The following is a 20,669-nucleotide window of genomic DNA, read 5'->3' as shown; positions in this document are numbered from 1 at the left end:
ACGATCCGATTGCTCGAAAGTGCATGGCACGGTACTACATAACACCATCCCCAATTCCAAGAAAATAATCCAAGAATAACTTTTTTGGTTTGATTTAATCATATAAACAAGTACTTTTATATGAAAAAACAAAAAATAAGTTTTTGTTTATTTATTAAAAAATAAAAAAACATATTTGGTGACAATAATAGTTTTTGTTTATTTGTTTTAGGCTGTCGAAAGTGTTTTCAAAACAAATAAAAAACGTAATTTTTGTGTTTCTAGAATTTTTGTAAACTAGTGAAATTGATTATGTATTTTATAAAAAAAACAGTAATACAAATATATATATGGTTTCTATTTCAAAAAATATCGAAAATAAAAACTTTTTCAAACAGAGTCTTAGACCTTGAATTTAATTTCACCTAAAGGGAAAGAGTAGATTTTAAGGAGCCCAATTAAGACTCAGTTTGGAACCTACAAGAAGAAAATAAAAAAAAATGGACAGAAAATGAGAAGAAAAATTTACTATTACTAAATTTGAATTTTTTTTCCAACAAATTAATAGAATGATTTTTATTTTTTTTTAATTTTCCTTTCTTTTCTTCTGCTAAAAGTTCCGAACAGGCAAACAGGGCTCTGATGCAAAAACCCTGAAGCGCCAAGGAACCCTCCCTCCATTCCTTACACTCTGTGCTCCCGATCGCTTTGCCTTCTTCTATCTCCTCTCTCTAAACAAATATGTGTATGCATCTATACGCGTTTCGAAGTCAATAACGATTCTCTACAGTCCACGCACTCTTCGCGACGATTAACCAGTAGGGTTTTGAGTCAAGTGGAGCAATGGGAAGCAGGTCATTGGAGGGGATGGAGGTCCCAATCACCGGCAGTGACTCCGTCAAGTGGCTCCAACTCTCTGTCCCGTCCTCTTCACCGTATTCCACAGCCGCCGCCGCCAATGGCACTCTTGCTTTGCCGCCGCAGCCGTATTCTGCTCCGGCTACCAGGGATGCCGCTTCTTGCTCAATCGTTGGAGACCCTCCCACCTATCTCTTTTGGTACCCTCTCACTCTCTCGCTCGCGCACACACACAAAAAAGGAATTTTTTTTTGTTATTATATATCAATTGGAATTTTGAAGCAACTACAGCAATGTGCCACACGGCCCACACCCGTAGCCGAAGGCCAAAATTTGGCTATTGAACACTAAAAATTACAGCTCCAGGCAGGTGCGGAGCCAGGATTTTTGATACGTGGGTTTGAAAACTAGAACAATAGCACTTTAGGACAAATTACGAGCTGTATTGCGGGGTCAAAATTGTGAATTTTGGGTAGGGGTGATAAATGAGCGAAACGAGCCGAGCAGGTACTTGATGAAGCTTGGTTTGAAACTTAACAAGCTTTAAATATATATTCGAGCTTAGCTTGTTTATGAGACGAGCTGATCCCAAACGAGCTTTAATCAAGACAAACGAGTCAAGTAGTATCTTGTTTAAGCTTAGTTTGAAGTCTTAACGAGTTTCAAAAAAATGCTTAAGCTTGGTTTGTTTATGTCTTGAACAAGCTTTTAACGAACGGACACGAGCTCAAACTCTACGTAGCTTGGTTTGTTTAGCAGCCCTAATTTTGGGTGCTGAATACATTAGTTCTTATTGAGAAATCAAAGGTAGTGGGGGTTAAGTGACCCCACTTGTCTCTTAGTGGCAATTATTTGACAAATTTTGGCAGAATCATTTGCTTTGCTGAATTGGTGCCAATTCGGCTTTGCTAAAATTGCGACATCACAATCCAAATTTCCCGTGCTTTTTTTTTTCCCCTGCCAATGGAGCAGGATTGCTTTTTGTTTTGGGTGGCATTTTGAACTAGTAAGCTAAGAAAATGGATTTGGCTTTGCAAAATGAGCATGAATGAAGCTTTGTTTTTTTGGTGCAACTTTTTCCGAAGCAGTAATTGTACTACTCCTACTTCGTAATTCCGACGTGATATTCACTTTGTAATTTCTATCCACTACCCTGTATTCACATGACCGAACTAGTTTGTAAGTTGTCGTAAAAATTTATTGGGTGAATTTTCTAACCCCCCTTAGTTTTCCTCTCTTTCTTTTTGTTTATTTTCTAGATATTGTCCTAGTTGCTTGTTTACAAGATTGGTTGAGTCTAGTGGTTTAGCCAACCGTTCAAACTGTCCACGACATTTGTGACTGTTGTTTACAGTTGCATTTCTTTTTCCAGCTACTTTCATTCCTTATGTCAGCTGCTCGCGTGGATTTTCGTGCTCGGTAATTTAGATCGATAGGAATGTTGTTTTTCATTACCTTCAATAAGATTGTGGAACTTCTAATGCTTAAAGCAGTTTTTTGTTTCAGCTTCTTTCTTTCTCCTTATTTTTGGTGTCTTTCTGTTCATTTCGCCGGTATCTTCCATTATGCTGCGAAGATGGGACTATGTAAATAAATTCTTGACAGCACAGAGGTCCCAATTTTTTACTTGTTATGTGGGTTGTCTTTGTCCCTTTTCCTAATTATTTCCCATATTTGCCGTTACTCTTTATGTTTTCCCGTTTCCCTAATGATGCCAACTACTGCTCCACCATTGGAGATACTCTTTAATTCATATATTGCTCACAAACAAACAACCAACAATTCTCTAACAGAAAAATGTCTCAGTGCTTCTTCCCCACTTTAGAAGGGTATTTGATCATCAATCCCTTGTGCTACAGGAGAATTCACAAGGACGATCCACATGCTCTGGAAATACAGGAACTCTGTGGTTATCGAGAATACCCAAAGATTGGATTGAGAATCATCTTTCCTGATGCACTCTATCCATTTGCTTTTATTAGCAAGGATGAGGTTTGTCTTATCTCATTTCTTCCGGGTGGATGGCAGAGGTGTTTTATCTTATATGTTCTGTGTTTTTTTCTATGCAGACCAGTGGTGCCTCGGGGAATCCTTACTTGCTTTATGCATTAACTGTCTCAGGAGTTGCTTACCTGTTTAGACTCAAGAGCATTGATGATTATGCTTCCTACTCTGTTTTCCCACCAAATCAGATCACAGAGTACAATATGCAATCTTATCCTCCTCATGGAACAATAACAGCTGTGGCAGCAACAGCGGGATGTCTTGTACTTGGGAGAAATGATGGGTCTGTTGGTTGTTTCCAACTTGGCATACTTGAGCCTGGTGCACTTGGTGAGAGATAAAATCTCTTTTTGGAATTTCAAAATGTGTTTGCTAATGATTACTCCTCTCCGGCGCAATTTTACAACTTCATGTGCTATCTTGCCTTCTAATTAGAACCAGGGCCGGACCCATAAAGGGTCCCATAGGGGCACGTGCCCCCGCTCGATTCTCCAGATATTTTTTTTTTTTGAATATTCGAGTATTCAGACCAGCTTACGTGCATCTCGATTGATCTTTGGGGGACTGAACCATTAGACTTAGCACTTGAAATGTTTGGAGCCTAAGAACTAAGAAGGAACAAACCCTTAAGTGACAGACGTTGACCACCAGACCAATTTCTTGGGGTTTAACTTTTCCAAATAACTCTAGTACCCTTCTCATATAGTCTTAAAATTATGACAGTGTCTTATAAAATTACACTAGATTGTTGTATGTAAGTATTTATTTTGTTTCTTTTTAGATTGGTAAACTTTACACCTTTCTTTTCTTGAGACACTCCATTCTAGTTATCACAATGTGAATGACTCATGCCTTCACTTACGAATAATATTACTAGGCATTACACTTATAAGACAATTTTTGTTTGTTCATTTGAAAGTAGCAATAACAAACCAACTAGAAGGGATGGTTGAAATTCACTATCCTTTTCTTGATGAAATTTTTCTTTACCACCATAAGTAATACGTGCACCCACTAATTTCCGGGTCCGCCACTGATTAGGACGATGGAAAGTTAATCTAGTAGCCTTTTAGCAGTCATCACAACAGTTTTGTTTGTCTTTGCCTACTCAAAGATGCTGTTATGGTGACCTAATTAATCCGATGATGTGAACTTTTAGGTTTATACGATTATGTGGAGCATTATTTCTGACGTTTGCAAATTTTTTAGGCTTCGTGCATGAACTGCGTGACGATGCAGGATTTGGTCGCCTGTGGGGTTTAATGTCAAGGTGTTCTTTCGCATTTCCTTAATTTGGTTATTTTCAATACATTTATAGTATAAAAGATATGTCTCTTGCTTCTTCATTTCATTGTGATTTAGTTGGTCTACAAGGGATTGAAAGGAGAACCATGGATATTTATGGCCAATCAAAAGTATGGACCTATTTAAGGTTCCGTACTCCATGTTGTTTTAGCACTCATCTATTTATGCTGAAGGTGAGGTCATTGTTTGACAAATATGTAAGAAGTGAACAAATTCATCTTAACTTGTAACTAAGATTTTGTATCACAATGTAATCCTCTTAATTTGATTTCGTATCAGAATGTAATCCTGTTAGTTACTGGCTACAACCGAGGATCCTATTGGAATAGGTATTTGTTGTTTCATTCTGACATGTAGTATCACATACTGAAGGTTAGCTTCTCTTATGATGAATAAGAAACGAGAGAAAGGGTCTTTTTTCCAATGTCTGGTGGTCCTGAACTAGTATTGACGATGATGAATTGCAGTGGTGGAATATGATTTGGCTCAGTGGGGAACTTCTAATAAACATCATATGAAAGAGTTGCATCTTCTGTACAGAAATAATAATTCATACACATCACAAGAAAGGATAGATAAGAAAAAAATAAACAACATTTTCAGCTTGACACACTCTTCCCTATTTTTTAATTGGTGGACCATTGCACTAAAAAATTGATCTTTCCATTTCTCGACCAATGAGCAAAGCTCACTTATTCTATACTCTGGTGGACTAACAAATTCTGCTCTAGTAACAAAGTGTAAACCACACCAAATGAGAGGCCAAAAAAGTTTGCTGCAGCCGTCACACCTGATTGCCCACATGACAGTTGGGAACTTGCCCTACATGATACATCAATATTTTTTTCTTAGAATCTCCTGCCTCAGACATTGAGCAAAATTGAGTGTGTACCAGGCTGACCAATATCTGTGAGCAATCCCCTGATTCATGCATACTTTTGATCAGGGAAACCACTGCTTTGGCATATGCCATGTTCTGTTCTGTCTTTTATTATCCCTGAAAGCAGTTTGTGTTTAACTGATCATTTGTTCTTCCAGACTCCAGTTAAGTACTTTGTTCCTGAAATGTGATGCAGGAGGTCAGTAGGTGCTGTGCAGGATTTGGTAATATCAGAGTTGCATGGGGAAAAACTTCTTTATGTGCTTCATTCTGATGGGACCTTACGTGTTTGGGACATTTTAAGTCGTACCAGAATTTTCAGTAATACCATGAGTATTCCAACATTGACAGGCAATTCTTTTGTTTGCTTGTCTTTATGTTCTTTGTATTTGTTTGTTAACTTTCATGTTGCATGAGGTTTTTGACCTAAAAGGATTTTAAGTTAATGGTGTTTGAAATTGTTTCTACGTCCACTATTTCCTTTATTCATTTTTCAATAGAGGTTCTTGTGTGCAAATTTCCAGCTCCAATTGGACATGGATTTTTGTAAATCGTTAAAACCTGTTAATCAGTCAACAAATAATATTTGGGGATTGTAACAATGGTAGTTTTAAGGGCAATGTGGAAGCGTGCAAAATTAAGAAGATTTTTTTGACTCATTAGGCGTCTAACACCTCTTTAGTCTTTCCTGGTTTTTTCTCTCAATTTGTCTGACTTCTGTTCAGGCAGCGTGTTTGTCTTGGTGATGTTTTACCTGAGCTTTTGCTTGCAGGAGTTACATTTGTAAGATTATGGGTTGGCGAGGCTAACACTGATACAAATCTCATTCCTTTGGCAATCCAATGTAAAAGTTCTCAGGTATGTATTACCGAAACCAGAAATGATTCTTTCTCGTAGTGGTGTTTGCATCTCATTTTTTTTTGGTATGATTCCATTATGGATAACCAGAGTCTTCGTAGGTAATGTTGTGAAAATTGGTTCAAATTCATAATGGAAATTAATATTGTTTGGATGATAATTTGAAAAATTTTGAGTTTGATTTTTAGGTAATGAGTGGAGAGAGAAAATAGGGTAATGATTGGAGATAGAGGTAACGAGTAGTGAGAGATAGAGAGAGAAATGAGAATAATGATTGGAGAGTGGACAGAGAAATGAGATTAATGATTGGAAGTAGGGGTAATGAGTGTTTTTTGAGTTGGAATTTTTTTTTCAAATTGGCATCCAAACAAGGCATAAGCGAGTTACTCTTTGTATTTGCATGCATCGTTTATTGGTTTTATGCGTTTCTTATTGAAAAACTCTGAGCAATAGATACACACTCTTTGTCCAAATTATATTCTTGTTATTTGCCTTTTTATTGTTGGTCCATGACATGCCTTTGACTAATTGCAACAGTAGTTGAAGGAACAAAGTATGAAGAAATACTTGGATTGTTTTGTTCTGAAAATTGGTTTGTGATTTGGCATTACTGAGAGTACAAAATTTGAATATTAGTTTCATCAGCATGATTGGCTTCCCTTGTGGGTAATAGAGGTCCTTATTGGACCCATTTTCGAGTTGGATTCAGTGCAATTTTCGCAATGTCATGGAAAATCTTCTTCAATAAAATTCTTAGTGGAGGTGTAATTGATGAGCTTACTTTTTAACTTGTCCTACAAATTTGAGGGATTGGAAAGCCAGATGTAGCTAATATTGATGTTTAATACTTTATAGAAAATTAGCGGCCGGTCCTAGTTTTTAGGTTCAGTTCCATCCCAACCCTAAATATTTTTTCCGAACCTTTATAGGCTCGATTATGTTACATAACGACTTTTTTGTCCTTGACAGAGAAGAATGTGTGGAACTTCAAATATTTTAAGCAGCAATAATGCATATAGAAAGATAGTCCAGGGCCTATGTCTTGTTGTGTATCCTTCATCTGTTATGTGGCAAAGTTCTGTTTGATGCTTACAATTTATATGTTCGCACCTCGATGCAGTAACTTGTCAGAACCTTCGACTTCAAAACATTTTGTGGAGAGTTCACTGGCCCCAAAAAATGACACTATTTGTGGATAGTTCCCTAGCCAAAAACAACACTGTGCAGACAGTGTTAATTACTGTTGCCACAGTTTTGCATTGGGACTGACTAATAACTTTTTTTCCACTGTGAAGGAAGCTAGCACAGAGACCATACATGTTTATGGTCTACGTTATAGTCCAGGGGACAAGATCACATTATTGTTGGATTCATCTGTGCAAAACGTCCCGTTGGAGGAGGTAATCTGTTCTTTGGTGATTTATTGAAGATTTAATTTTATTCAATATTCATTGTACTTGGTGTCTGCCCTTCATTCTGGCAGGGTGCGCTCATTGATGTCAAACTTACTTCAGACAAAATGTGGATACTCAAAGAAGATGGATTAATAATGCTTAGTTTGTCAAATAAACCTGATAATGGGTAAAGTATTTCTATGCACTTAGACGCTGATACCCTCTCTTGTTCTTTTTCATAGTCTTTATCTTTCTTTCTTTCTCCTCTTTTCTCCTCGTAATTTTTGACTGAATAACATTTTAATCGACTCTCATGTCAACTTAATTCCCTCCCCTAGTTGTTAACCCACATTTCTAACTTAATTAAACCAAACCAAGCCTTGTGTTCCACTCGATGGTCGGCTGCAGTATATATTATTATGTTTCTTTGACTTCTCTGTCAAATCATTTTCTACTGTTCAAAAAAAACTATATATACCGTTGATCATTTTACTTGTCCTTACTGTTTCATCCTCCTGTTTTCATTGTATATAACCTTGATTTTGTTTAATTTTTTATGCATACTCTAGAAATAGAAACGTGTGGCACATCATTTCAATTGGGTCTTAATTAGTTATTGGTGGTGGGTAAAGTGCAGAAGAGCCACAACCACATGAAGGTTTTTGGCTTCTTCTAAATGGCAGGGAAAAGAAGTGCTCTATGGCCAAGCTGCAAAGGCTGAAGTGGAATGTGCCCTGAAACAAATCAGAATCACTCTCCTATAGAATGGGGCTTATAATGTTTTCCTTGTAGCATTTTCTTTCCTTGTTCAAACCTTCTAAACAGTGTTTTGCTGGAGTTGATTTGATTTCAAAGCAAGAAGCAAGGCTTTGTCAGGAATGCGCCTTTTTTGTTTGTCATGTGTTGGAAACCAACATTCATCCTACCATCGTTGACATCTTTCAGATTTGTGTGCAAACATGCCTTAAAATTTGATTAAGTTGTTTTATAAGTTGGTTGGCCTAAATTTTCAGAATCAGACTGTTCGGACATTTTGGGAGGCACTTTATCAATCATGACAGAAATGAATCGCATTCAAAGTTTGAAGAAAACATTCTGGGGACAAAAATATACCTTTTAATCTCTCCTTTATGAATTGAGTGTTAAGTTTATGAATTCTACAGTCTAAATCTGCATTTTTTAATAATAGAACTTCCTAGAGCAGATTTAGTACTTTCTGTGCACACATTTTTTCCCAATATGCAGAATGAGGAAATGATTTCTTACTCGTTTGATATTATAAAATGAATTGTTTTGTAGTGGAAGAAAATGGAGAAACGTTATTGTTTCAGTGTATGCATATGTTAGAATCAGTATTGTTATCTTTGCAAATTCGTGTTCTCTTTCCAAAATCGCACTGTAAACATCTTAATGTGTTGTTTCTAACATATGCCGTCTCCATATACTTGCTGCTTGGTTGCACAGCTATCCGTTCATTTTGCTTGGTTCTCTGTTTCTGATTCTAGTAAGCTAATTTTGGTTGCAAACGCCACGTGTTAGTAGCATTGCTTCATTTTCGTATTTGAGCATCTATTGGATTTCTTGGACAGTCTGTTGTTTTCTATTTTGATTGGATTTTGCTAATCATTGCAAGTTCGATGTTAGGGGGGGAGCACACTTCTACTCTTTGCAGGAAGCCTTTGTTGCCGACCAGTTGTTCCAAAGTTCTGAACATTCTTCAAATGATCTACTTTGGCTTTCTCAATCAATATTTTCATCTGTGAAGGTACTACGAATACTTTAAAAGAATACTTTTTGTGTAAGTTTTTGTTGCATTACTTTGGATTTTACCTTCTGTTCTTGTTCTAATATCAGAAATCAATACTGTCTTCACCAAGTAGGTGTCTTTTTGCAACTGCATGCTCCATAGGCAAACATTTAAGTTTTCAACAGTTAGGCTTCAGAATAGGCTCATGGAAGGAAAAATTGCCTAAAAAATGCCGGTTGTTTGAACCTGAATGAACAACATAGACACTGCATAGGATGTGCTCGTCAACTTATCACTTCCTACCAAATTATGCACTATACTTATAAAAACTAGCGATCATTTCTATCCAAGCCATTATGGGTACTAGTGAAGAGGGTGTTGATCCTGTTGGTTAGCCATGATAGCCCGTGATTAGATTGGCAATGTAAAAATCTAATGCTAAGCCCGATTTCAAACATCCTTTTCCAAAAGATATAAGTTCTTTCTTGATGGAATATTAGAATAAACTTCCAAATTACATATTTCCCAATTTTTCCACATTGAGGTGGGAAATTTTAGTACTCTATTTAGATAACGAAACCTTCAATTTAAGTGACGTATAAGTTTACTGTAAAGATTTACCATAAGATATGCTTTTTTAATGAGTGGGTTTAGAATAAGAGGTGGTGACTTGAAGGCTGGAGCGATGACAAGTCCTACCCACTGACAACATTATGGTGCGAGTTTGAATCGGTACTCATCTTCTCCACAGAAGGTTGAGTTAAGGTTTGCTAATTTGTAGATTTAATGGAATACACTTTTTTTCGAATAGGCATTTATTAGAGTTGAAAAGTGTTTTAAGTCTTGAATCTATGAAAAGTCTTAAAGAGAGCCACAGAAAAACTCAAAAGAAGATACATTTCTCACACCGGCTTATAGGTTTTGGTTAAATAAAGTTCAAATAAGAAAACGCCACTGACATGTGTGATTGCTCTCTAGTGAGATTTTTACGGCAACCTTTTTCTATTTTCCTTGGTGGTTGTGCTATCCAAAAAGTATATTTCCCGTCGTGTAACATCTGTTGGGCTGACATTCTTGTTACCTATTGCTATGGTTTGCGAGGAAGGAAGAAGTTGCTCTGAATTATTATTATTTTTTTGTTTAGTTATAATTTGTAAGGTGCATAACACATGGTTATTATCAGATAGGAGTTTTGGATTCTTGTACTACTGATTTCCAAGTCTGCTGCTTAACATATTTTGCTGTATCTAATCTGTTTCAGGATCAAATTGTCCCGCTCGTGTCTTCTATTTTCATACGTAGGCTACTTTTTCCTGGGGTTCATCATAGTGCTACTGTCCGAGCAACTTTTCGAGATTATAACAAGCACATGACAGATTCCGAGTTTTATTCCCTAACTGCCGAAGGATTGAAAAACGAAATCCTTTCAATTGTTGAGCATGAGGTTTTCTTTTCTTAGTCCTTGCTGCATTTCTTTTTTCTTCTTTAGTGTTTTAACTATCTAACCTGCTTCCTTTTGCCTTTGAAAGAGAGAACATCTAGTATTCTCCTTTTTCTTTTCAGATGGGGAGGAGGTTTCAAGGGAGTTGATAATTTTGTGTTTTGTGTTTTGTGCTAGGCTGTCTCTGATAGTGCAGTTTCAATGCTATGTTGCTGGAAAACGTTTAGCGCACACTATTTTGATCGTTGGTGCAATATCAATGCACCTTTGGGTCTTCTCGTTGATTCATCCACGAGGGGCACTGTTGGTTTGATTAGGAAAAATTCAATCTCTCTTTTCCGTTCTTTAGAGGACATAGAGCTTCTCATCTATGGTATGTGAAGGAACCTTAGTTCTCAAGAGTAAACTTCTGGGTTATTTTGTTGAAAAATTGTTTTAGGTTAATTGATTAGTTTTTTTTGTTGAAAAGTTTTATGTATTGATGCACTAGGTTCTTTTGATGAGATCAGAGATGCTTTGACCTCTGGGTTGGATTTTTCTGGTGATAACCTTGACCGTGAAATTCTTTTTGAGGTCCTCCGATGCGCAATAAATGTCAGCCAACAGTTGGGAAAAGCTGCTTCAGCTGTATTCTATGAATCCCTTCTTAGTGCACCATCTTTATCAGCTGAAGAAGTTCTTCCTCGCTTCCTGAAGGTTTTAGAAACTGGATATAGTTCATCAGTCACGTCTCTTCATATATCTGAGATGGGAGCTGATATTGCTTGGGAGAAGGAAGTGGCAGATCACAAAAATCTGAGGAAGTTCTCTGTAGAGATGTTTTTATCACTTCAAGCTTTGTCCAGTAAAGCAACCACATGGGAAAAAGTTTTGGATGTCATGCAGCACTACTTAAAATTTCTCGTTCCTCGCAAAATCATGCACCAGTTTGATTCTAAATTAGGGTTCAATATCAACACCTCTTTTACGGTCCAGGCAATGTCTCAATTTGCAAAAGTGATGTTTGAATCTGCCTTAGACATACTTCTCTTGCTGCAATATCTGGTGAACGTGAGTGGGCAGGTCAGTTTTTGTTCTATTAGATGGAGCACGATTACAAATGGGTGCGGTTACCTCTTTGCTTTTTTCGTTTTTCGCAGTTTGTGCAATTGTTTCAATCTTTCATATGTGTAGTGAATGTAGTGAAATGGATTGTTCATCTTCTGTTATTGCTTCGTGTTTGTTGTGGTGGTGTTGTACGGATTGGACTGTGTGGAAGTTCTCAAGGGAAAGAAGAGAGAGTAAATCCTTTCTTGTCGTCGTTTCTTTTTGAGTTTTTTCCCATAATAGACCTCAATAATATGTAGTTTTGATTCTTTGTTAGATAGCTTCACTGTTTTACAAGTAATGTACATTTAGCCATGAAGCTTCCCTTTTGGAGTTTAGCACCACAATATTTCACTCGGTTTTTCTTTTTGCAGATTCATATGTTGAATGGTGATATTTCCAAAATCCAACTTGAGCTTGTTCCAATGGTTCAAGAAATAATCACTGAGTGGCACATCATCCATTTCTTGGGGACTACACCATCTGAATCCCCTGCGGCGGAAGATTTCAGTTCTCAACTCTCATCTTTACAAATAGGTTGGTTAATTTTGGTTTTGGTTGATAAATTACGACTCTTCTTTCTATTACTGGGGTTGGCTGATAGAGATCACTATGTGATTGCGGGTTTTGTTGCCATTTGTTCTCAATAAACAGTGCCCCTAAATGGGTCTTTACCTTACTGATACCTACTTGACAATATGGAGTTTCATCATTTCGTCATGCAATAGTTCAGCAGTGTTTTGCATTTTCTTAGGTCATGAGTTTGATGTCTTGAAATTCTTACTTTTTATGTCTATTGCATGACAATTTGCTTTTATCTTCTAAATTGCTAGATAACAGTGTTGATAAGAGATCATGGAATGAGAAGCTAGGGAAATGTGACTTCACATTAGGTTGCATATTGTTATTAGATGTACGAAGTTCCTCTGAAGACCAGAGCCACCTTTCTGTAAGATGTCTTCCTGATCCTGCCAGCTTTATTAAGTCAATGCGGGACTTCACTAGCTGGATAATCTGGGGCAGGACTGGGGAAGAAAATCCTTCTTTCTTCAGCCATTCAACTGAGCTTGCTTTGATCTTACTTAGACATGGCCAGTATGATGCTGTTGAGGTTATTTTTGTTCTTTGCTTCTTATTTCGTTGATGATAGCACCTTTTCTTTTCTTTTTTGCATTGAATTTTTTCCCGTTCTATTCATATATTGGACGAAGTCTGCTAAAACATTCTTGTCTTTGTTTTCTAGTATCTACTTACTATTGTGGATGCACATTCACGAAAGGAAAAAATATCTGAAAGTATTCAGAGTGACAAAGGTGAATGGGGCACACTTCTCCATCTTCTTGGGTGTTGCTTTCTTGCTCAAGCACAACGTGGATTGCAGGGATTGCTGAAAGAGAAAAAAGTTTGTGAAGCCGTTCGCTGTTTCTTTAGGTATAATTTTGAGTAATCACTTGTAATAGGTCCTGCAGTGCTTATCCCAGTCATGCTTATCATCTTGTTAAACTGAAAAGGATAGGTGACAAATAGCGGTGCTTTTTGAGCTAGTTTATTTCATCCTTTTTGAGAGAAAATGTTACTGTTCCCAAGTGTCTTCTGCTTCCCCTTGCGACCCAGTTCCACTTTAAAAGAACAAAAGCTGTGCTAAATTTGGTTATTGCACTAGTAGCTGTTATAAGTGCTCAAATGTCTTGTTTTCTACCATAATCTTTTTCAGAGCTTCGTCGGTAAAAGGAGCTCCTCAGGCTTTGCAGGGTTTGTCTTACAAAGCAGGATTGCCACATCTTGGTTTCAGTACGTGAATCTGAAGTGTTTGTTCTTAATGCCAGAAATGCAGGATTTGATCTTCAATTGTCCTTTGTTTAATTGTACCTATATTTTCTCTATGTCAGCTGATTGTCTGTCAGCTGCAGCATGGAAACTGCATTATTATCAATGGGCGATGCAACTATTTGAGCAGTATAATTTGAGTGAAGGCGCTTGCCAATTTGCTCTTGCAGCCCTTGAGCAAGTAGATGAAGCACTTGGTTCTACAGACGACAACTCTCGGGGAGACAATGAGAATGAGTCGGCTACTACTGTAAAAGGACGGCTTTGGGCAAATGTTTTTAAGTTCATGCTGGATCTTAATTACTATTATGATGCATATTGTGCAATTATTTCTAACCCAGATGAGGAAAGCAAGTATATTTGTTTGAGACGTTTCATCATTGTTCTCTACGATCGTGGTTCCTTTAAGGTGTGCTTTCTATCAAATCACTATGTTCTTTAATTATTTTTACTCTCCAGTCCCATCTTTTTATGCTACCCAAAATTTGGCATTGGACCTGTAGTTTGACATATTGTTCACAGTGGTTTTAGAGTGGTGGATTGACCTCCTTATATTCTGTGTTAAATCCGTTCTATTTTCTTCTGAATTTTCATTTATTGCTGAGCCAAGAGAAAAAAGAAGAAAAATGCTAAAAAGAGCCCAGTGGGCTTTTGTTAAAGGTTGAAAATTGTATTGAAATGTGAATAAGTGTATTGGAGTTTATGTGTTTTTGTGATTTTGTTTAGCTTAATGAAAGCCCAGTGGGCTTCCGATAGTAAGACCCAAAAAAAGAAAATGAAAATGTGAAGTGCCAAATATGTTATTGTTTTGGGAATAAAGTGCCATATATGTAATTGTTTCAAACCTCCATCTATTTAAGCTAAGATATATGGAGATCTTATTGGGACAATTGAAGAATTTGTCGGATTATGTCTGGACCATTTGGGTCAAATGTGAAACACCAGAAGAAACTTCTGCATAAGGTTCAAATTAGAAAACAAGGGAAAAAAGCATTTTGGAGTTGTCTCTCTCCTATGTTAAGCTGCAGCCTATGTATAGTGCTTTCTTGTGTATGTTCATTTGCACACAAGTCATATGATATTTATGTTCTTTTAGCGTACAGTTTTTACATGTAATAGTCGAGTTAAAAGACATCTTTTATTCCCCTCCTATCTGTTACTTGAGTGCAAAATTTGCATTTGCTTTTTGTAGATCCTTTGTGATGGACAAATACCTTTTATTGGTTTAGCCGAGAAGGTAGAGCGAGAGCTTGCATGGAAGGTCAGATAGAAAACTTACTTAGTGCCTTTGTCCTAGATAGAAATTGCAGGCTGAAGTCCTAACCTTTTTGGTCGGGCTTCTTGTAGGCGGCACGTTCAGATGTTTCAATAAAGCCGAGCCCATTTAAATTGCTTTATGCATTTGAGATGCACCGGCATAACTGGCAAAGGGCAGCAACTTATATCTATCTATATTCAGCTTTACTGAGAACTGAAGCTGCTTTGAAAGATCACCAACAGAGGTCCCTCATTCTGCAAGAGAGGCTGAATGGGCTCTCTGCTGCTATTAATGCACTGCATCTTGTTCATCCAGCATATGCTTGGATTGATCCTTCACTTGAAGGAGTCTCTCTTCAGAAAGAACATTATCCAAGTAAAAAGGCTAGATTTACAGTACATGAACAGGGTAAATATTCTTGTCAAGGAATTTCTACCATTTGGATTAAACATTGTTGTGGCTGCAACATCTATGGTTCTTCTCTTGCTCTTGGTAAAAGGAAGATACTGTTTGATACTTCAATAATCTCCTCTCCTTTTTGCTGCAGCAGCTGGTAATGATGATGTCCAGGCTCAAAGATTACAATCTTTTGTAGACATAGAGAAGCTCGAAAACGAGTTTGTGCTAACATCAGCGGAATATTTACTCTCATTGGCCAACGTTAACTGGACATTTACTGGTACTGTCATTGTCTTTGTGTTGTCAGAGAAGAATGTTACTAATCATCCACAAATTTCTTACTTCTGCCTTTGGGTTGACTTATATTGGATGCAAATTCAATCCTAAATCCGAACCTCTTGTAGGACTAGGATTTAGCGTAAACTGGAAGTTGCTCCACTGTAGAAACGCCACCTGTGCCAACATTTATTTGGTTAAGAATTCCTGAAGCATTATGACATGCTGAACTTGCAGCTTGTTGCAGAAAAACAGTTTTAGCTTGCACCTGCTTTACTTAGAGTTCTTATTAGCTTTATACTTCCAGGGAGTGAGAAACCCCCACCCGACGTGGTTGACATACTGGTCCAAGCAGAATTATATGACATGGCTTTTACAGTTATTTTGAGATTTTGGAAGGGTTCAGGATTGAAGAGGTGTAGTTCTGGTTTTTAACAAGTGCAATATTATATTCCTCAATCTTTTACATGATGTTTATAGATAAATTTTTGCTCTTTCGTCCAGGGAACTCGAAAGAGTCTTCGTGGCAATGTCATTGAAGTGCTGTCCAAATAGAGTAGGCCCATCATTGGTTGGGTAAGATGTCTGATAGCTGCTGTATTTGCTTATATTGTGCTGTACTTTTTCTTGATGCGGCATTATGGGCCTGGTTCACGATTTAAATTCTAGTTGACAAAAGCTCCCTGGGCTGTTTATCAGGAATGATCTTAGACCCCATGGTCTTCTGTTGACATCATCAAAAGACGAAATGATTATTCACGGTTCAATTGATATGGGTCCTTCACCACAACAGCCCAAAGGGAGTACCCAATGGGAAACACTTGAGCTCTATCTTGTCTGTACTTCTGCCTTCCTTTTCAAGTTATTTGAACTTAATTGTTCCAGTCTTTGTTCTTGCTCACCTATAGATGCAAGGGGTGTCCTCTTTCATTAATATGACTTCACAACTTTTGTTTAAGACTTCTCATTACATTCTTGTTTTTTATTGTTACATTCTTTGATATTCAGCTTAGTTGTTTTCTTTGGTTCTGTTATGTCGTGTTGGTACATGACACTCATGAAATCCTTCGTCTGGGGCCAATCTATGTGCGGTTTTTGTGGTCCTTATTGGTCTAGATTAGTGTAGACTCAGATGGTTCTGCTTCTAGTTTTATATAGTGTGCGTGTATGTGTGTTGTATTTATAAGAGTTAAGTCCAAAACTAAGTCACATAATGTGGGTGCGTGAGCAAAAGCGGAAGTGACTATGAATGTGAAAGCTCCTTTCAAAAACAGTCCATACTACTAAATTTAGTGAGAGCAAGGATTGTGAGTGTGAGCATAGAGTGAGAAATGAGAGCAAGAGTGGAGGATCCTACCGAAGGATTGTGGACCCTAGGTCCAGTACTTGCTTCTAGAGTTCCGGTATTCTAATTGCTGGGTTTGATTTATGAAGTTGCTTAATATGCTGCATTTGGAGATGTCATGGGTTGGACTCCATTAGTTGTGTATTAGTTTGATGAATACATAAACTGGAATATACCGTTGTTGATTTTGAGCAATTATTGAGGTTCTCATTTATCCGTGTCATTCCATTGATATTTGTATTTTCCCATCACTAATTGCAGGAAAAATATAAAGGATCTCATCCAAGACTACCGTTAATTGTTGCGGAAACTCTTCTTTCTGCCAATCCTTACATAGAATTACCTCTGTGGCTGGTTCAGATGTTCAAGGTAAATTAGCTAGCCAAACATCGGATAATGTGTTTTAGTTGTTGGTAACAATGCAATGGAGCCTTGTTCTTGCTTTCTATTTTTGTTTTTCCTGCATTGAGAGCTTGATAAATCTCCCCTATATTGATTACATCTATTCTTTCAGACAAATTTCTCCTCACATTGCCATCTGTGGCAGATCTGTTCAGCTGATGTGCATAACATGTTAGTTCTCTGTATCTGTCTCTTCAATTGAAGGGAAGGTGGAGCCTCAAACAACTCTTCCTAGGGAATCACTCACCTTTTCGAGCTTAGTGACTGTTTATTTGTTGGGATACTTTCCACTCAGCTGTAGAAGCTGAAATTATAGAACTCGGACAGCAAGCAACAAATACAAGCAACGTAGTTATATAGTTATGCATTATAAGACACTATGGGATGCATTAGACTTGGTCAATAACTTCTCTTGACAACACAATGAAAAGACACTTATGTGTAATCTACTAGGTCAGACTCTCAGGACTTATGGCAGTAACTCAGGGTGGTGAATCTAGCAGCCTGTTGAGCCTTTTTAATTTGACCAGACATTTCTTTTAGCTGGCCTGTTGGATACAAGTGTCAGTGAGAGAATCTCCCCCCCCCCCCCCCCCCCCCCCGGTAAAATGGGTACTTCGTATCAAAATTGGGCATGGTGAAAAGATATTGGAATTTGACAAATTTGCAACTTCGTGTTTTGTTGGAACTTTCTGAACTTTGTTAGTACCTTGATTGATCTCTCTCACCACATAGCATTTTGCTATACAAAATTTGCAATTTCTGGTTGGAGCTATTTCTATAGTCAAAATGGGGAGTTGTGGCCTTGTATCAACTGAGTTGGCAAATCTGGAGTTTATTTTATTTTATCCTGACTGGAGCCGGTTTCTCTCTTCTTGCCTGATCTAATGCTTTATGACAGGGTATTCGAAAGGGAAGTGCTTGGGGAATGACTGGTGATGAAGTAAACCCTGCGTCCTTGTTTCGGCTATATGTGGATTACGGTCGATATGCAGAGGCTACCAACCTTTTGCTCGAGTACATTGAATCTTATGCATCAATGGTAAATTGTCTTTTTGTCTTTGCTTGACAGAATATTTAGCTTTGCGCAAGTGTGAGGGAAATTTTTTGTCTTTCTTCTCTCTTTTGCTGGGAATATCATTCATTGAGCACAGAAATTGAATGGGGCCTCTCTAGGCCTACCCTATCTGATGCCTTCTGGGTTGGATTTGAAGGCACGGTTCTACAGCATAACGACCCGTGAGTTTCTCGATTTTTGGAGGTATGGGGAGGCCGCTATTTTTTGCGGCAAAAGCTTTTGAGAGCAGCCACTTTGTGCATATATTGCCAAATGTTAAGTTTGTCTCTAGTCATCCCCCACCCGTACCCCATCCATTGTGATTACATGGATATTGCTGTTGTTGGGATTTGGGAATATCATTCATTGTTCAGTGTTCGAAGTTGTGAATAGGGCAGGGGAAATTAACACTGGTTGTGCACCACATACAGCATCAACAGATGTTTTCTCGAACTTCTTTGGTCACATTTAAATACGGTTTTCTGCACTAACTGGAATTGTGAATGGAGACATGTTTCAAAGCATTAGGGGAAAAGATCGTACAGTTCCCTACCAAGAGAAACTCTCAATTCATCTTCTGTGAGCTAGGCATACCTCTTCCGTGTGTCTTTTTCAGGGCTGCAGGCCCTTGGTCATAAAAGACAACCATCCTCCCCAGCAAGAATGAGGCTTCAAATGTTCATTGTATTCTGTAAACGAAATTACCATTCCTGGTGACTGCTTCCATTTCTGTTAGAGCCCTACTATTGGTACCAATGGGGTGGTGTGGCCCCGCAAAAAAATCAGCTCAATTGAATATGTGTAAGTACTTCAGAAGTTAGGCTACTTCTGAATGAAAAGTTAGAAGATTAGATCAAGTACTTCAGAAGTTAGGCTACTTCTGAATGAAAAGTTAGAAGATTAGATCAAGTACTTACACATATTTAATTGAGCTGATTTCTTCAAATGTTCATTGTATTCTGTAAACAAAATTACCATTCCTGGTATTTCTGTTAGAGCCCTACTATTGGTACCGATGGGGTGGTGTGGCCCGCCCCGCAAAAAAATCAGCTCAATTAAATATGTGTAAGTACTTGATCTAATCTTCTAACTTTTCATTCAGAAGTTGCCTAACTTCTGAAGTACTTACACATATTTAATTGAGCTGATTTCTTCTAGGGCTATTTGGAAAAATATTTTAAATTTGATCAATGGTTCGGATAATTTGTGTGAAACCCGTAGTGGGCCCCAGATGGCAATGTACACCACCCCATCGGCACCCTTCGCATAATGCTTTCTGTTGTGGCTATAATATCATCCTGTAGCCATTTAATCTCCTCGAATTACCATTTCAGTCTATTTGACAAAATTTGGATCATCTAACATCATAATGGTTAGATGCTGTTGTTTGTGATATCCTTTTGCCTGAAGTGAAGCAAGTTACCATATCCTGCAGGCACCAAATGACATCATCCGTCGGAAAAGGTCATCTGCCGTTTGGTTCCCATATACAGCAGTGGAGCGTTTGTGGTGCCAACTTGAAGAAATGGTTAATCGGGGACACATGGTTGATCAATGTCAGAAGCTGAAAAAATTGATTCAAGGGGCTCTACTCAGCCATCTCAATCTGGTATGCTATATCTTCTCTTTAACAACTTCTGTTATTCACGTCTGCTTCCATAAATGAAGTCTCTGTAATTCGTACTTCGTTCTTTTCAGCTAAGAGATGACTCAGATGACGTGCAGTCTTCTGCAACTTGCTAAGAAATTTCAGCAGATATACCTATCTGTTGCCCCCGGTAAAACCTTTACGGTGATCATGGAGCTAAGCAAGGGAGCATTTGTTTCACTTTATGCCGAGCCATAGTTGAGCTTAATCTCTTAGATGCTTTTAAGGGGGTAAGTACAGGAAAGGGTGCATTGCGAAGTTTGTGGGTTGAAGCTGATCAGTCTATGAAACGTCTCTCCAGTTAGGGTCAGCAGTTGCACTTCTTCTGGGGATCCACTCACTGGAGAGTAGTTTACGGTACCCATTTGTACATGTTGTTTGTAGGTTGATGGTGTCGGAACTAGGTATTTGTACTTTCTCGGGGAAAAGTTGGTCACTGGTTCTCTCCAACTGAAGACGTTCGAGAATGTCTCGATGTAAGTTAATATTTCATCGCATCGAAATGCTGATTAGCAGCTTCCCTTCCGGAAAATCAATTGAGACTGTCGGGTAGAAGTAAAAGCGATGTAACCGAATCTCGAATGCCTCTATAAAGAGAAAGAGCTACTTACTTTTTTGCATTTTGCAATGTCCGACCCAGTGGCCTCTTACACAAGTGTACAAAGGCGACCAACTGGAATAGTCAATATGATTATGGAACCTTAATTTAGTGATGTGGAGGGTTTTATTTAGTCCTTAATTGAAGGACTCTTATTTATTTCCATCAGCAATGGAAACTCACAATAGCACTGGAAAATCATTGCGAGTGCTTATTAGGGCTTCTCTATTATTCTTTCCTTTCCTCCTTAGTTTAATCATCCCCTCTAATCCTACTGGGTTACTTCTGCGAGAAGAATTATCCAATA

At 37.9% G+C, this 20,669-nt stretch overlaps 1 protein-coding gene across 1 annotated transcript; it reads left to right on the top strand.

Annotated features, from left to right (window-relative positions):
- The first annotated feature begins 599 nt into the window (after window positions 1-599).
- On the top strand, window positions 600-20,384 carry LOC131306309 (nuclear pore complex protein NUP160). Its single transcript, XM_058332466.1, has 27 exons — window positions 600-1,037; window positions 2,697-2,829; window positions 2,907-3,171; window positions 4,051-4,111; window positions 5,223-5,377; window positions 5,799-5,884; window positions 7,180-7,284; window positions 7,368-7,465; window positions 8,923-9,043; window positions 10,287-10,469; window positions 10,644-10,839; window positions 10,957-11,528; window positions 11,927-12,089; window positions 12,386-12,663; window positions 12,796-12,983; window positions 13,267-13,343; window positions 13,442-13,788; window positions 14,572-14,640; window positions 14,727-15,045; window positions 15,185-15,316; window positions 15,620-15,728; window positions 15,817-15,888; window positions 16,012-16,147; window positions 16,919-17,026; window positions 17,961-18,101; window positions 19,552-19,725; window positions 19,815-20,384. The coding sequence occupies exons 1-27, from the start codon at window positions 823-825 to the stop codon at window positions 19,857-19,859; spliced, it is 4,548 nt and encodes a 1,515-aa protein (XP_058188449.1). The 5' UTR covers window positions 600-822; the 3' UTR covers window positions 19,860-20,384.
- Window positions 20,385-20,669: the final 285 nt, after the last annotated feature.

The sequence above is a fragment of the Rhododendron vialii genome, chromosome 11a, assembly GCF_030253575.1.
Source record: "Rhododendron vialii isolate Sample 1 chromosome 11a, ASM3025357v1".
Taxonomy (NCBI): Eukaryota; Viridiplantae; Streptophyta; class Magnoliopsida; order Ericales; family Ericaceae; genus Rhododendron; species Rhododendron vialii.
This window is presented reverse-complemented; position numbering and strand designations above follow the sequence as displayed.